The following is an 18,550-nucleotide window of genomic DNA, read 5'->3' as shown; positions in this document are numbered from 1 at the left end:
CAAGTCAGAAGGGATGAACTAAGGAGTTGTATTGGAATTGGGGAGAGATTTTTGGCCCTCTGAAGAGGCATTTGAGGAACTGTTGAATGTTTGAGAAAAAGTGGTAGGAGAAAAAACAGTATGTTAAGATAAAATGTTTGGAGTTAAGTAAGCTGTTGCTGTAATCCAGGCATGAGGTGAGGGACTAAGAATGAAAAAAATATTTTTATTTGACAGAGTTTGTTTTTCATTGGATGGAAAGAGTAAAGGAGAGAGAGAACTCCAAAATGACATCTAGATTTTTTAACCTCAGTGATTGAAAGAACTGTGGTCTCTCCAAAAGATTGAGGATGTCAGCCATTTGCAACTACGTGGATGGAACTAGAGAGTATTATGCTAAGCGAAATTAGAGAAAGACAAATATCATATGACTTCACTCATATGAGAAATTTAAGATACAAAACAGGTGAACATAAGGGAAGGGAAGCAAAAATAATATAAAAACAGGGAGGGGGACAAAACAGACTTAAATATAGAGAACAAACTGAGGGTTGCTGGAGGGGGCTGTGGGTACGGGGATGGTCTAAATGGGTAAGGGGCATTAGGAATCTACTCTTGAAATCATTGCACTACATGTTGCACTAACTTGGATGTAAATTAAAAAATAAAAAGAAAAAGATTGAGGATGTCAGAAAATGGAGCTGTTTATAGAGGCAGAGTTTTCTTTTAATACATTGGTTTTAAAGTAATTGGGAGCATATCCAAATGGAAATATTCAGTATATGGTTGGAAATACAATATAGAAGATGGAAGTTAAGACTAAAGAAATATATTTGAATCATTTACTTACAAGTCATCCAGGCCACAGAAATACATTTATTCTTCAAAGTTTTGGAAGGCCTTTCAGATTTCTGCTTTCAAGGAGCTTTGAGTCTGGAAAGATGGTATGTTTAGAGTACAATGGGAACAAACAGAAAGGGGATTCTACATTGTCTACTTAGGAGAAGTTAGAGTTTTACAAAAGAAAAAAAAAACTCTTCATGAATTTGTATCGGTTGAATGGAGAGTGTGTAGAGGAACTATTGGAGCTTTTGAGAATATCTGTCACTAAGGGATAGGAAAAAAGAGGAACCATGAGGAAAGTGAATTTGAAGAATAGGGAGTGCAGTCTTACGGGAACTAGGCAGAGCTGGTAAGTATCATCGATAGTGTCAAATATTTTGAGGTCAAGCTATGAGGACTTAAAACAACAAAACCTGGGTGAGCCTGGGTGGCTCAGTTGGTTGAGCGTCCGACTTCGGTTCAGGTCATGATCTCACAGTTCATGAGTTCAGACCCTATTTCAGGCTCTGTGCTGACAGCTTGGAGTCTGGAGGCTGCTTCGGATTCTGTGTCTCCCTCTCTCTCTGTTCTTCCCCCGTTCATGCTCTGTCCCTCTCTCTCTCCTTCAAAAATAAATAAAAACATTAAAAAAAAATAATAAAGTTGCTATATTTTTCTAGAAAGGCACAGTTCAGTGTTTTGACTTAGAATTCTACCTGGGAGTAGGCATCTTGGCTTCTTTGGAGCTACAGAGTGAGAATGAACTAAGATGTTGATGGCAGGCCAGGGGTGAGGCTCATAGAGGTTGATGTTTCCAAGACAGTGCTCTTAGTAATCTCTTATTTTCCCCTTAAAGGTTTAACTTTTTTATTCAGCAAAAATGTGGATTCAGAAAAGCACCCAGGAAGGTTGAACCTAGAAGATCAGACACTGGAACAACTGGTGAAACATACAAGAGAAGTGCTTTGATTCCTCCTGTAGAAGAAACAGTCTTTTATCCTTCTCCCTATCCTGTAAGGACCCTTATAAAGCCCTTGTTTTTCACTGTTGGGGTAAGTGCTCATGTCACTAGGAGTCACCTAACTTGCTGCTGGTGTAGTGTTGAAGTACTGTTTGTCCTATTTGGTCTATCTTAAAGGCAAGTGGAGGGGGATTTAAAGGATCTGGGTATCTGGGGTCATGAATGATTACAGGAGAATGTGAATTTAATAATTACTATTAGAATCTGGTTCATTTATGTAAGCCCTGGAGAAGAAACTTATGGGCCTCTTATTTGGGGTAACTTTTCATGTGATACTAAGTTGATACTTTGAATTTTATTTGAAAATTTCTGGCTGTAAACAGGCTCCAGGGTACTGTGGAGTTAATAAAATGTGGGAACAGTTAAATATTCTTTTCACCTAATAGGTTTTACTGTGCCAGATGTTCCTGTTCCTTCTGTTGCTTTGTAAGAAGCAATGAAAATGAAATATTGTCCTTGGAACTATGTGTAGATCTATTTCTCTTTTGAATTTATTTTGTGATATATTAATTTTATGTAGTTTACAGGCTGTGCATTTGGATCAGCTGCCATTTGGCAATATGAATCACTGAAATCCAGGGTCCAGAGTTATTTTGATGGTATAAAAGCTGATTGGTTGGATAGCATAAGACCACAGAAGGAAGGAGACTTCAGAAAGGAGGTAAAGATAAACATGGCTTTCTTCTAGTTGATCATAAATTTTGAAGTCTGGTTATTTGTGAAGTCTTTTTAGTGACTGACGACCTTTAGATCAGCAAATATGTAGTTAGTGAATTTAATATTCTTCTTTAGAGTCATTTCATTGTGGTGAGTATTTACTTATGCTTTGTATGTCTGGCAATATTGTACTTGACAGTGTTCCAGGAAGTTTGTACCTCTACCCCCATGTATCAAAAATCAAGTTGCTAAAAATTAATGTTGTGGTGTCTCTCTCAGCCCTACTAAAGTTGAAGGGCTACTGTTTTGTATCCCCTTGCTGGATTATTTTAGAGTCCATATTAGAATCATAGGCAGTTTTTCAAAACATTTATGCTTCAGGTATAGAAATATTATGTGGATTTTATTTTTAAGTAATCTCTACACCCAGTGTGGGGCTCATACTTACAGCCCTGAGATCAAGAGTCATATGCTCCACTGACCAAACCAGCCAGGCACCCCTATTATGTGGATTTTAAAAAGCTCGGTGACATGTTTACATACCTTTGATAAATACCCTCTGTGGAGTATTTCTAACTGCTCAGGGCATGAGGATGCAAGAAAAGGGTACAAATATAGAGCTTTTAGAACTTTTCATTATTTCACATGTAAGTTGGTGACCCTCTTTCAATTTCTTAACTGTTTTTTTTGTTTTACAAATATTGCCTTTCAAATAAAATGTTTATGTCATTTGGCAATACTTATTGAGCACTGAGGCCTTAAGTTAATATGTGGATCCAGGTTCATTTGGTTTTCAAGCACTTTTGGTTTTTTTGTGTGTGACACATGCCTCTCTACTTGGGAGAGAAAGTTGATGTTTGCTTAATTTTCTCCTAATGATAATTCAGCGTTCTTCAAAGGACAAAGAAGTATTCATTCTTCGTTTCCCCATAGACATGCAAGTAGCATGAGCCGTACCTGTTTTAGAGAGGCTGGTGTCAGAAGGACAGTGGGTGTAATATTTGCAGGTGAAAGCTACAATAGTTAACAGTGATTTATTCAGTACAATATGTTTGAGGAGGTAATAACACTGACCTGTTCCATAATCTTGGATTCCTTAGGATGCTATGGGTTTCCAGCACATGGCTGTATTATAAAGTTTTGATGGCCCAGTTGGTTCTTTAGACTGGTGAAAAGTGACATAAGCAATATACATAATCTTTTCCAAAGATGGATTTGTTTATACTAGGTAAACAAATGATAGGTTATAAAATATAAAATCCATGCCCATTTAAGAAAATTAAAACGATACATAAATATAACATGGGGAGCAAAAGCCCTGGGAACCCCTGCCACACCACTGTATATTGTAGGGAGTAAGGTCTGAAAGCTCATACACAATTGAATTATAAATACAAAAATGGAATCATTGTATATGGATCAATATACATACTGATCTGTAACTTTTTTTTTTTTTTTTAACGTTGGATTTCTTTCTGTACAAAGTATGGTTCAACTTCATAGTTAGAATTTGTTTTTTAGGGGCACCTGGATGGCTCAGTTGATGAAGCATCCAATTCTTGATCTCAGCTCAGGTCAATCATGATCTCATGGTTGGTGAGATCGAGCCCCATGTTGGGTTCTGTGCTGATAGCACGGAACCTGTTTGGGACTCTCTCCATCTCTGCCCCTCTCTGTGCGTGGGTTTGTTTTTTTTTTTCTCTCTCTCTCTCAAATAAATAAACTTAAAAAAGATATATTTTTTACTTTAAAACTTTCGTCATGGAAAAATTTCAAACAGATATAATAAAAATATAATGAACCCCTGTCATCCCTCTTCAGTGATTATTGACACAAGGCCAACTTTGTTTCCCTTCTCTCCCCACCACTGATTACTGTAAAGCAAATCCTAGGCTTATTTTGATGTGTGTCTTTTTTTCTAAACCTCAAATTATCATACCTTAAAAGGTAATTTTAGAAAATATTCTTGGTTAGGATTCTAAAACTAGATTGGACCTTGGTGAATAATCACTTAAATTTGATACCTATCTACATCTGATAGCGTGCTAGGTGCTTTATGTTATTGATATTTCTCACAACGGTACTGCCACTTGTCTATTTACTGTCTGCATTTCATATGTCAGATAACAAGTTTAGGAGTAATTTGTCTGATGTCCCAGAGCTAGACAGTCGCTCTGTAGAGAATGTAAGCTAGCTATAAAGCACCTGCTTTTCTGTTTTGCCACATATTTATTATGTCTGTTTATTGGTAAGTTTAAAATAGTTTCTTAACGTTTATTCATTTTTGAGAGACAGAGACAGTGCAAGCAGGGATGGGGGAGAGAGAGGGAGACACAGAATCCGAAGCAGGCTCCTGGCTCCAGACTCTGAGCTGTCAGCATAGAGCCTGACATGGGGCTCGAACTCAGGAACTATGAGATCGTGACCTGAGCTGAAGTTGACTCTTAACCGACTGAGCCACCCAGGCGTCCCTGTTTATGGGTATTTTTACACATGAGGAATCTTTTTATGCACAAAGCTTTTTCTCCCTGGCTTTTCATTTTCCTAGCCCGAAAGTATTTACCATATGGTGATAGGCAATTTTCCTTCTGTTTTAGATTAACAAGTGGTGGAATAACCTAAGTGATGGCCAGCGGACTGTGACAGGTTTGTGTTAGCTTACACGTTTTAGCCATTCAAGGGAAGAGAAATCAAACCAAAAGGTACAGTATGTCACAGTCAATGGCTTTTGTACTCTGCTCACCAGTGGTTTAGAAGACAGAGTCTCTGTACCTTCAGGCTAATGTAATAGTATAACAAGTAGTGTGGCATAATGGTATACATGATGCTGTGGGTCAATTGCTTTCTAATTTTGACGTAGTATGACACTGATCAAATAATCTATCTTTGTTGTAGAATCCTAGCTTGTGTAATAGGTTGTATTTATTACTTCCCTATTAAAGAAATTAAAGGGGATATTGATTAAGCACCTTCTTTATGCAGAATGCTTTATACACATTCTCTCCCTACCTCACAGGGTTGTTTACTGGGTAGTTATCTCCCTTTTTACCAATAAGGAATGGCTTTCAGAGAAGGAACTTTTCCAAAGGTCACACTGCTAGTAAGTAGTAGAGCTAAGTTGCAAAACCCAGGTCTGTCTCATTCTGAAGCTGATTTTCTCTTTACCATGCTGTTTATAAAATCCTCTTTGAATAAATATAAGCATGCCATGCATGTCACCATGATAATTTAATTTTTGTTCTTTGTAAATTTTTATGACAGACAAAGCTGACTTTTCAAAGTTAACACTTACACAATATTTTATGGACTTAGTTACTTGAGAAATTTGGGGAAATGGATTTGAAAGTTTAACAATTGTACAGATAGGAAAAAAAAATCTTCCTAGAAAAATAGCAAAATACTGCTTTTTCTCAAATACAGTTAGTCTTAATGGTACTCCTAATTTTTTTACCTACCTAAGTGGAGAAAAGGTGCTTATTTTCTTCCTTTCGACTCTTTCCTCTGCCTGGAAGGTTTACTTTTTCTGTCTCCTTGTTGGAACCTGAACTGGTTTTTAAGCTTATGCTTCAGACATTTCTTCTCATAGGAAATGTTACTGGACTGAAGTGGGTCTGCTCCTTGCTGAGCTATAGACCGACTACACAGGTGGAGTTGCCTCACAAGGTTATCCTTATTTGTACAAATAAGGAGACCATGGGGAATAATTTCCGAAGCCATGACTCTCTGACAGGGGCAAGCAGGCTCCTTTCATCAGGGCTTGAGATGAATATTGAGAAGGCACTTTGTGATTTGTCTGTACAGGCTTCCCCTCACATGTTTCTTCTCCTGTTACAGCAGTTCATTAGTATCTAAAAGATGAAAGTGACCATTAGGCAGAAGCTTCTGGGAGTTTCCTGAGTTCAGGGAGTCTTGCTGGTAACAGAAGTGCTTTCATTTTTTTGAACTCATTGCACTTTTTAATCATTTATAACACAGCCTGCCTTAGTAATTGTGCATGCAGCATCCTAAAGGACAACGGTGAGATTTTTTTTTTTTTTCACTTTTTGTAGCAACTAGCACATGTCTTGCACACACAGTAAGGGCACTTGATGAAAATCTGTTAAGTGAATGAATGTTAAATGGACTCTTGAATCAAAGGATTGAGATTTTTCAAAAGTATATTGCCATACTGTAGAATTGATTAGTCAGTGAGGTTTAATAAATATGATACCTTTCAAGATAGCTCTATACTAGCACATCTCTTTCCATTGGGATTAACAGGAGAGTTTTGGTTTGTTTGCTTGTTCTCTGAAAGTAACCAAAATTAACAGTATTTCCTTGGGATAGCAAAGTTTTGATTTCCTTTGACATTTTCAGATTTTATGCCATTAAATATTTGAAGAAACTTGGGGTCAGAATTTAAAATATTTCTCATGCCAGGGGTGCCTGCCTGGTTGCTCAGTTGGTTAAGCATCTGACTCTTGGTTCTGGCTCAGGTTGTGATCTAGCGGTTCATTGAGCCCATGTTGGGCTGTGTGCTGACAGTGTGGAGCCTGCTTGGAATTCTCTCTCCCCTTTTCTCTGCCCATCCCCTGCTCGCGCATGTGCTCTCTCAAAATAAACATTAAAAAATAAAATATTTCTCATGCCAGTACATAGCGTATTCAAAGAAATTGGTATTTGGAGATAACTGAAAATCAGAATTTCCCCTAGCTTTTTTCTTTTCTTTTAGTCTAATCATTTATTTGGCACATAGGATGTAGCAGTAGGAAGAGACAGATGTTTTTAATCTAACTAGCAGCTTGTATGTAAAGTATTTTGAACCACATAAACATGAGCAGTCATGCCAAATCCTTATTGTGAAGTTATCTAAGTGACTTTAAAAGCTGAGGAAATGCTCTTTGATCCATTCAGTGTCACCTCAGACTTCTGTTGTAGGAAATAATTATTTTGGTAGCAGTGAGTCTAGCTATACAACATTTGTTAGTAATGTTTAATAAGTTAACTATATACTAAGAGTCTCATGTTTATGTGCTATTCTCACGATTACAGTTACGTCTTGTCTCTTCAGAAGTGTCCATTCATCCAGCTTCCTTGCTTAGCTCTCCCAGTTGCTTCCTTTGGGCTGATCCTAAATGAGGTTGGCTTAGCTCCTGATTTTATTTGAGGATTGATTTGTGGGGTGACAGATGGACTCTGTACCACTCTCTTTCTTGGATAGCACGTGTTTTCTGTTGTTGTTTTGTTTTCCTTTTTGCATTTTGAAAGAACTTGAAAAGTCCTTTCAAAGCTCTTTGAGACCAGTGTGTTTCTTTGCTTTGTAGTATTCACTCCTGGGTAGTGGCAACATGAAAGCTCTGGTAGGTTAAGGATGTCTGATTGTTACATTGAACATTTCACATAAGGACTCCTTGCTGTCTGGATCTAATGAGCTCCTGAATTTGGATGGCAAGATTTTGGATATAGGAAGTTCAGGCACATAGTTGAGGCATAGGAGATGTTTGGTTCCCGAGCTTGAGATAGCAAGGGGTATCTCAGATTTACCCATATCTCTTTGGTTCCTAGGTTTAGATAAGAACAAATCATAAAGGATCCCTGTAATTTATTGTTAAGGTAGAGTCCAGTGATGAGGTGAAAAACCTCCCTGCCTTAGAGTTGATGATGTCCAGTTTGGAATCCCTGGTTTTGACTCAATCTCAACCTGTCCCTGGGAATCCCTTTTTCAAGTGTGCTAGAGAACTGGTCTTGCTCCTTGTTTTTCCTCCCTGTTTGGTTATTTTGGGGATTTTTTTTTTAATTTTTGGTATTAATCTTAATTACTACACAGAAATCTCTCCCCAAACTTCACATTTCTTTGAACAGTTTTTATATGTTCACTTGGTATTTGTAGGTGCATCAGATAGCATTCTTCAGGTTAGACTTGTGCCTGATGCTTTTACACTTAAGCTCTTCTCCTGTTCTGTTGCGTTGATCTGCAAGGCTTTTAAACCTGTACTTGAAGTCCCTAGGCAACCTCTAAGGAGAGGATTTCCTCTACTTTCTAGCTTTCAGACACTTGCCGGGTTTTCCTGTTAACCCAGCAGAATGCTTACTTTACTATTTGGTAAAGCTGAGAGAGAAGAACCTACCAAATTATTGTATCTGATGAAGGAGGAGACAGGAAGGAGGAGGATGGGAAGAGAAGACTGGAGAAAACAGTGGCCCGTCCATATCTATTGTCAGCCCCAAAGTTTAGGCACTGCTACCCTAGGGCCTTGACCCTTCTGCCCCAACTTCTAGAGTCTATTTTTTTTTTTTTTTAACACTTGTTTATTTTTGAGAGAGAGAGAGAGAGCGTGTGTGCGCACAAGCAGGAGAGGGGCAGAGTATAAAGGGAGACAGAGGATCCTAAGCAGGCTCTGTGCTGATGGTAGAGAGCCTGATGTGCGACTTAAACTCATGAGCCATGAGATCATGACCTGAGCCAAATTCAGACACTTAACCTACTGAGCTACCCAGGTGCCCCTAAAGTCTGTTTTTCCTTTGCTTTCTGCTTCTACCAGGATTACTTTATTTTTTAGTTTCAATTTTCTTTCCCCTTAGACCTTTCAAAGATTTTGAGCTATACTTCCTAGACTAAGGTCTGCTTCCCTGTTCCTGAAGTTGTTCATAAGGCAGTGTTTACTTGGTCTTCTAGTTAATCTTAACCTTTTAATTTGTCACTGTTTTTCCTGAAACTCGTGGTTTCTCAGTCTTCAGACAAGTTATTTTTATAGGGTAAAGAAAAAACTAATGGTTGAGTGCCAGTTAGGCTTCAAGTACTAGGATAGGTACTTTACATACATACTGTTATCCTTATTATTAGTCTTCATTGAAAGAGCCCTGTTAGTGGTGTCCTTATTGTTCAGAATGGGTAACTGAGGCTCAGAGAGGTTAAATAACTTGTCTGATACCACACAGTTTTAGCTGGAGATGGGGAACACACTCCCTTCTTAGTTTAAATAATAGACTTTTGATTACGTCTTTTCACTTTCAACTGTAGCAGATCATCACTAAATTACCTTTCTGGTGAATCACACTGTCTACTCCCATCCCAGGTATTTGGGTGTTTATTGACAGCCCAAATTGCAGCAAATTGTCCCGAAATGGCAGGCTGGCATAGGATGGCTGGGATAAAAGGGAGCCCTTTTTTGGCTACTTAGATTAGTCTTTGCCATTGTAAAATGAATAAGTGTGCATGTAAACAGATTAAAATAGTGGTAAAGAATATATAAAGTGAAAAATAAGTCTTTCTCACTGTAGACTTCCAGTGATGCAGTTTCTGTCCCCATAACAACCACTCCTTTTTATTTTATTTTATTTTATTTTTTTTTTATTTTTTTTTTTTTAAATTTTTTTTCAACATTTATTTATTTTTTGGGACAGAGAGAGACAGAGCATGAACGGGGGAGGGTCAGAGAGAGGGAGACACAGAATCCGAAACAGGCTCCAGGCTCTGAGCCATCAGCCCAGAGCCCGACGCGGGGCTCGAACTCCAGGACCGCGAGATCGTGACCTGGCTGAAGTCGGACGCTTAACCGACTGCGCCACCCAGGCGCCCCAACAACCACTCCTTTTTAGTTAAACTTGTATGTTCTATTAAAGCATCTATTTTTTTTAAATTTTTTTCTTTTTAACATTCATTTTTGAGAGGTAGAGCACAAGTGGGGGAGAGTCAGAGAGAGAGAGACATAGAATCTAAAGCAGGCTCCAGGCTCTGAGCTGTCAGCACAGAGCCCAACGCGGAGCTCGGATCCACAAACCGTGAGATGACCTGAGCCGAAGTCAGACGCTTAACCGACTGAGTCTCCCAGGTGCCCCAAGCATCTATTTCTAAATAGGCATTTATACTTCTCTGCACCTTTTTTTTTTTCCCCTTGATATTTTAAAGGACATTGTATCAATACAAGTAGGTCTATTGCTTCTTTATATTTTATTGAGGTATAATGTGCATAGAAAAACATGCACATTTCAGATGTACAACTAATTTTCACAAACTGAGTACATCCATGTAATTAGCACCCGATCAAGACATGGAAATTACCAGCACCTTGGGCTCAGAATGTTCTTTTTTAATAACATTGTAGTAACTCATGGAAATGAATATTATGTAGCAAGTCTTTTATTAATGGATTTTTAATAGGTTATAGTCTTCTATATTCACTGCAGTGAATATCCTTATATAGAGATATTTGTACTCTTTTGCAAGTTCATTTTTAGGATGAGTTACTGGAAATAGATTTGCTGGGTCAAAGAGTATTTATGTTTAAAATTTTACGTATTGTCAAAGTTGTCTTGAAGTTGTATACCAATGTAAACATCCTCCATTAACATACAGAGTTTAAATAAGTCCTTTATTTCTAAAAGTTGCTCACAGAGGAGGTTACATATTCTCATCTGCAGGGAGGGTGCAGAGAAATAACCCCTTTTGTGGTTAGTTTGTAAAGGTCTTTGTCTCCCTTATTGTGGATTTGCCCTATTCTTTTCATCTACCCCTATCAGTTTCTATTTGTCTCCCGGCAGGAGGATTGAAGATGGGTGGTCTTTCTGGATTTTCTTTTGACTCTAGAAAGCTGTGGGACCAGTCCTTAACTAGTTTTGTCCATACTGCCCAGGAAGAGAAATTGTAGTCACTGTGTGAAGCCAACAGGATGATCCCTGTGCCTATAGTCCTGGTTCCTAGGGAACCTGAGGTAGGGGCCACTTGAGCTCAGTTCTTTGGTTGTCATGGTTGTATATACGAGTCAGTGTCTGGACTGGCCAGGTTTAGCTTCCTTCAGATAGAGAAGCTGTGGAGTGGTGAGCTGGCCCACCTCATCAGCAGAGGGGATCCTGTACTTAGCTACTGAACCCCAAGTGGGATAGTGGGTCCTTTTTTAGGAAAAGAGAAAAAAAAGGTTGTACTACCTTCGTTGGGCTAAGGAGGAAAATGGACTGAGATTATTGAACCAAGCAGGATTCCCAAATTAGTATATATTTCTTTTAATCAAGATATTATTCACATATCTTATAATTTGCCACATAAAAGTATGCAGTTCAAGTGGTTCTTATTGTATTCACAGTATTGTGCAACTGTCATCATCCCAGGACATTGTCATCCCGAAAAGAAACTCCATACCTATTAGCAGTCACTCCCCAGTCCCCTCCTCCCCTCAGCCCTAGGCAGACACTAATTTATTTTCTTTCTCTATGGACTTGCCTGTTCTGGACATTTCATATTAATGGAATCACATATGTGGCCTTTTGTGTCTGCTTTGTTCACTTAGTGTAATGTTTTCAAGGTTCACCCATGTTGTGGCATGATGTATCAGTCCTTCATTTCTTCTTGTGGCTGAATATTCCATTATGTTGTTTATTTATCTGTTGATGGACATTTGAGTTATTTCCATTTTTTTGTTATTATAATGCTGTGGATTTTTGTGTATACGTTTTCATGTAGACATGTTGTCATTTCTTTTGCTAATATACCTTGAGTGGAATCATAGGGTCATATGGTACTCTTTAACTTTTTTAAATTGTGGTAAAAACAAAATATACCATGTTAGCCATTTTTTTTTAAACATTTATTGATAGCATGAGCATGGGAGGGGCAGGGCGGGGGAGATACAGAATCTGAAACAGGCTCTGAAAAGTCAGATGCTTTATTGACTGAGGCACCCAGGCACCCCCATGTTAGCCATTAAGTGTACAATTCAATAGTGTTAGGTATGTTTACATTGTTATGAAACATTTGTAGAACTCTGTTTTGTCTTGTAAAACTGAAACTCTATGCCAATTACACGACTTTGCACCCCTCCGTCCCCCGCAGACCCTGGTAACCATCATGCCACTCTATTTTTACAAATTTGATTATATACCTTATTTAAGTAGAATCAAACAGTATTTATCTTTTTTGACTGGCTTATTTCACTTAGCATGCCCTCAGAGTTCATCCATGTTGTAGCGTGTGATAAGATTTCCTTCCTTTTTATGGCTGTTGGGTGTATCTCTTTATTCCATTGTGTGTATATATCACATTTTGTTTATGCATTCACTCATTGATAGACATTTGGGTTTCTTCTACCTCTTGGCTATTGTGAATAGTGCTACTGTGGAATGTGCAAATACCTCTTTGAGACCCTGCTTTCAGTTCTTTGGGATATATACCCAAAGTGGAATTGCTGCATTATATGGTAGTTTTATTTTTAATATTTTTGAGGAAGTTCCATACTGTTGCACCACTTTACAATCCCACCAACAGTGCATAAGAGTTCTAATTTCTCCACATCCTCACCAGCACTATTTCCTTTTCTGTTTTTTCGATAGCAGCCGTCCTAATGGGTGGGTGAGGTAACACATTGTGGTTTTGATTTGTATTTCTGTAATGGTTAATGATGTTGCACATCTCTTCATATGCTCGTTGGCTATTTGAACATTATATTTGGATAAATGTCTATTCCAGTCCTTTGCCTATATTTATTTATATTTTAATTTTTAAGTCTATTTTGAGAGAGACAGAGTGTGAGGAGGGGAGGGGCAGAGAAAGAGGGAGAATCTCAAGCAGGCTCTGTGCTCAAAGTGTGAGATCATGACCTGAGCCAAAATCAAGAGTTGGTTGCTTAACCCACTGAACATAATTCAGTCCCTGTTATATTTTTGTTTTCATTCATCTCAAAGTATTTTCTGATTTCCCTTACGATTTCTTCTTTGGACCATTGGTTATTTAGGAGTGTGTTAATCTCTGCATCTTTGTGACTTTCCCTATGTCTTGTTGATTTGTAATTTCATTTCATTGTGATCAGAGAATGTAATTGTATAATTTCAGTGTTTTAAAAATTTATTGAGGTGGCTCAGTCGGTTAAACATCCAGTTCTTGATTTTGGCTCAGGTCATGATCTCATGGTTTGTGATATCAAGCCCCACTTCAGGCTCTCCTCTGTTGTCAGGCTCAGCACTGACAGATTCTTGGGAATCTCTCTCCCTCTCTCTGCACCACCTCCCCAAATAAATCAATAAAACTTTAAAAGAAAAAAATTATTGAGACTTGTTTGTGGCCGAACATATGGTCTATCCTGGATAATGTTACATGTGCTCTTGAAAAGAATGTATTGTCTTGTGTTTAGTGTTTTATAGATGTCTATTAGGCGTAGCTGGTTTATAGCTTTGTTCAAGTCTTCTGTTTCCTTGCCAATGATCTCATCTCTTATTGCAAATAAGGTATTGAAGTCTCCAACTATTATTGTTAAACTGTTTATTTCTCTTGAGTTCAGTTTTTACTTCATATATTTTGGGATTCTATTGTTAGGATCATCTGTGTTCTTGTTAGGCTTGTGGTGTACAAGATCCCAGGAATATATTGAGGTTTTATAAGCTCCTATGGACATCTCATTCCTCAGCTTTTCCTTTTAAGATTTTTGTTTGGTCTCTTGTTTACTCCAAATATTATCCCCCACTGCAGGTACCCATGGACTTAAAACACTTGCCTGTAATTGTTTTTGACAAGTGCCCCCTGGAAAAAGGAATTGTGTACTTGAGCTCTCAGTCAAGTCAAATATAGACAGCCTTGCAAGTGGGGCTTTGCAGGGAAATATTATAACATGAAATAATAGTTCTTTGGGAATGACGCTTTGAAAGAGTTCCAGCTCCATTGTACTATCTCTAGTGCTTGCTAGGCTGTACGAGAAATGTGGATTGTTTTCATAGCTTATAGCTTCAACTTATAGCTGGAAAGTGGAGGATGGGACCAGAGCAAGCTAAAGTGCCCCAGAGTTGCTGTTCTTCTTGAGATTCAGCCATTTTCCTTAAATGTTGAGTTGCTGCAAGCTTTTAGCTAGTTTCCAGAACTGTGAAAAAGTTGCTTCTGACAGCTTTTTGCCAATTTTTCATTGTTTTGTGAAGGGGAGAATTTTTCAAGGTCCTTCATTATTTTCATTGATGTAATCCATTGCCTCCCTTTTGGTAAAGGTAGGTGTTGAGCCAGCAGCAGTCTTAAATCAGCGGTGTCGAGCTTGTTCAAGAGTTGACTGAGTAGGGAGGAGGCAAGTGACACTCACTCTAAATGGAGATACAAAGACCTTAAGCAGTTCTATTTCTCAAAGGGTAAGGAGGGAACCATTATGTGAGCTTCTGCATACTAGGCACGTGTGGTATTTTGTTTAAGCCTCACTACAACTTTTGTAAGGTATACGAGGTATTTATCTTCATTTTACAAATGAAGCTGAGGTGAAGGAGATGAAATGCTTGAGACCACAAAGCTCTACTAAGTGGCATATGTAGGATTCAGACTGGAGAAGGCTGTTCCCTTTCTACCATAGTTTTCATTTATGGGTTTTCACCGTGTGACTGCTGCATTTAATTGTGCTTTCTCATTTCATCACACTCAACTGTTTAAGGTAGATTTTATTAGCCCTATCTTCCAGAAGAGAAAACTGAGGCTGAGAGGTTAGGGGCCTCTTCCCTAAGTTATAAGTAGGACAGTCAGTTCAGCTGGACTCCTTTATCCATGCCTTTAGGCAACGTGCAGTGCTGCCTCAGGCCTAGGATTACCTCACATCCTGTCCTATTCACTGGCTTCTGGGGACCAACCTGCTGTTTTCCTAGATAAAGAGCCCTTTGATCTGAAATCCTAGAGTGACCAAGGTCAAAAGAAATCCTGTTGGCTACCTATGTCTGTGTATAATAGAGCCCTACATTAGGAATGGTGGCTTGGCCACTGAATTTGGCTCTTTAAAAATTTATATCTCTTACTTAGAGCCTCAGTTTTTTCATCTATAATTGGCCTTCAAAATGGGATGTGCATCAAGGAAAATAACTGCATTTTGCTTTTCTCATTTAAAATTTGTTAGCGTATTTTAGAATGAATTACAGTGATTTGTGTACATAATTTAGGTATGTATGTTCAGTTGTTTACTGATGGGATTCTTAACCGTAGACCACGTGTGTGAAGTGAGAGTTTTTTGTTTTTTGGGTTTTTTTTTTTTTTTTTAATTTTTTTTTTTCAACGTTTTTTTATTTATTTTTGGGACAGAGAGAGACAGAGCATGAACGGGGGTGGGGCAGAGAGAGAGGGAGACACAGAATCGGAAACAGGCTCCAGGCTCCGAGCCATCAGCCCAGAGCCTGACGCGGGGCTCGAACTCACGGACAGCGAGATCGTGACCTGGCTGAAGTCGGGCGCTTAACCGACTGCGCCACCCAGGCGCCCCCTGTTTTTTGGGTTTTTTTTAAAGTTTATTTATTTTTGACAGAGACAGAGTGCGCATATGAGCTGGGGAGGTGCAGAAAGAGAGAGAGGGAGACACAGAATCTGAAGCAGGCTCCAGGCCCCAAGCTGTCAGCGTAGAGCCTGACACGGGGCTCAAACTCGCAAACTGTGAGATCATGACCTGGGCCGAAGTCGGACACTTAACGGACTGAGCCACCCAGGTGCCCCTATGAAGTGAGAGTTTTAAGTACAGCGTGTTCTGGTGCTGATATTCTGTCTTAATTTACCAAAAAGGCCTCTTTGGGGTGAGAATTTGTCAATATTAACTCTTTGGCTACTGTTAACCTTGATAACTTTGGTTATCTCTCCCCTTCTCAAGGCTTTTCCCTAGTTGTAATCTCTTCAGCCAGAGACTAGACTCTGCGGTACTCTGCTGCTTGCAGTTTCCAGAACTGTCTACTGTATGTCACTGGTTTCAGAAAGTAGCCTGTGGAACATGCAGAGTAGTTGTTGCCATTTTTCAGCCTAGCAGGCAGGATCCAGGACCCCATTTTGCTTTCTTTGCAGTGTACCACAATTGGAGCAAATTGTATAGCCCCAATTATTTTCATGATCATGGCAGCCTGGGGCCAAACTCTTCTCAGGTCCTCCTTACCCTGAGATACCAGTCACTATGTACAGCAACCTAGACCTTAGAGGATTCTTTGGGTAATAAAGATGTTTAAATAAATCACTGCTCACTTTCATAGAATAAACCTGGTCTGTTCCTCTGTCTTCGGAGACTCCGCCCTTCCTCTCCCCACCTCCCTTGTTCCAGGGTTCCAGGCTCCTCATTGGGAGGTATACATAGTACTCTTACTTGCCTTCCTTATGACCCCTTTTCCCCATCCTTTCATGAATACTGTTCCTCTCACCATCTTTGAAGGAGTTCTAGTTGGTTATTTACTGAAAATGTGTAACAGCTGTCAGTCCCCACTAGTAAGACATATGATAAAATTAATGGAATCAATTCAGTTAAATACAACAAAATACCATTTCATGTGCCATGGAGAAAAAAATGTTTCTAGCTCATCTGTGACATACCACCAGTTGTAAGATGCATCCTGATTACAGATATTAAAAAGGAGATGTCTTAGAATCTGAAAAATAATAGCTTCCTTTCCTACCTCTCAGAAGGGAGAGAAAAACTGGAGAGACTAGTAATGCCAAGGGATAGCTGAGAGCTAAAGATGTAACAGCTGGTGAGGATTATACAATGAATATCTTCTAAAATAAATCCTCTTACCAGAATGTTGCTGCAATCCGTGCTTATTGTCCTTGAAGGAGTTGAAAGGGCTAGTTGCCTGCTAGCAATTCCTTTAATTAATTCAAGTAGATGAGTGCCTACTATATGGTCACGGAGTTGTGGTACATTGCAATTAGTGTGGTTTTTAAAGTTCATAGTTTTTAAGAATAACTTAGAATTAACTATTCAGTCACATTTTAGTGAAGAAACTATCATTAAATAATAAACCTCCGTTTAGTGGTAGTTCTAGCAGCATCCGTTCTTGGAGAAAAATGAAACCGTCCTCCAGCTCCTACATGTAAACAGTTTTAAAAGCAGTTGCAAAATTCCAGATTATTCCTGAATTCTTATCTAACATGTATTTTCTCCGACAAGTGGATTTTTATTTACCCAGTTGATACGTAGGTGTTTCCATAAGTTTAAGAGGTATTTTATTCCCTATGGAAAAAGAAGCATGCTATGTAATAGAGCTTTTCTAGTCTTAGCCAGAGAACCCAATTCTGTACATTAGTTGTCTTTGGCTTGGCCATTTTCAAACAATAATTATAGATCTGATGATTGTTGGGTACAGTGTGAACCATTCTGAAGAAATAAAATAAGGGGCACCTGGATGTCTCAGTCAATTAAGCATCCAACTTTGGCTCAGGCCATGTTCTCACGGTTCGTGAGTTCAAGCCCCCCATCGGGCTCTGTGCTGACAGTTCAGAACCTGGAGCCTGCCTCGGATTCTGTGTCTCCCTCTTTCTCTGCCCCTTCCCCATTCATTTTCTCTATCTTTCCAAAAATAAACATTTAAAAAAAAAAAGGTAAAATAAGGATCTGAGCGAAGGAAGTCAGCTTCTAGAGCATTTGCAATTTTCTAGGAATTTTCTGACCATACGAAGGCATAGTTTGATACTTAAAAACATTGATTTCACTTACTTTCCCTTAGCTCACCCTCTCCCCGCCCCAAGTATATAATACTCTTACATAATTGTGGTAGAAAATCTTATTCAGGGGCGCCTGGGTGGCGCAGTCGGTTAAGCGTCCGACTTCAGCCAGGTCACGATCTCGCGGTCCGTGAGTTCGAGCCCCGCGTCGGGCTCTGGGCTGATGGCTCAGAGCCTGGAGCCTGTTTCCGATTCTGTGTCTCCCTCTCTCTCTGCCCCTCCCCTGTTCATGCTCTGTCTCTCTCTGTCCCGAAAATAAATAAACGTTGAAAAAAAAATTTTAAAAAAAGAAAATCTTATTCAGGTGGACTTTTGATCAGACTTTCTTTATTCCAATTTTTAACCTCCCTAAATTATAAATCTTTATTTTTTAGGTATCATAGCTGCGAATGTTTTTGTATTCTGTTTATGGAGAGTACCTTCTCTACAGCGGACAATGATCAGATATTTCACATCCAATCCAGCCTCAAGTAAGTCTCCTTATGACTTTATTTTGAGATAGAGGTAATATGAAAGAAATAAGCTTTGTGTTAACTGAAATGCTATGCAGAGGATGAGTTGCTTGTCAACAGTTGTAAGTAATACCCAGAAAATAGACTATAAGCTCCCTGAGGAAAAGGACCCCATCTCTCTTAGTGTTATATCCCAAGTACCTAAAATGTGCCTTGCACATATCA

General features: G+C 38.9%; 1 protein-coding gene across 2 annotated transcripts in view; it reads left to right on the top strand.

The window, feature by feature from the left end:
- Positions 1-18,550, top strand: part of PARL (presenilin associated rhomboid like) — a 51,270-nt gene that overhangs the window by 11,426 nt on the left and 21,294 nt on the right. For both annotated transcript variants that reach the window (XM_030329387.1, XM_030329388.1), the window contains exons 2-5: positions 1,658-1,853; positions 2,343-2,483; positions 5,077-5,125; positions 18,248-18,343. In XM_030329387.1, the coding sequence (XP_030185247.1) occupies positions 1,658-1,853; positions 2,343-2,483; positions 5,077-5,125; positions 18,248-18,343 (482 nt within the window). The remainder of the gene's footprint in view (positions 1-1,657; positions 1,854-2,342; positions 2,484-5,076; positions 5,126-18,247; positions 18,344-18,550) is intronic.

The sequence above is a fragment of the Lynx canadensis genome, chromosome C2 (assembly GCF_007474595.2).
Source record: "Lynx canadensis isolate LIC74 chromosome C2, mLynCan4.pri.v2, whole genome shotgun sequence".
NCBI classification, from domain to species: Eukaryota; Metazoa; Chordata; class Mammalia; order Carnivora; family Felidae; genus Lynx; species Lynx canadensis.
This window is presented reverse-complemented; position numbering and strand designations above follow the sequence as displayed.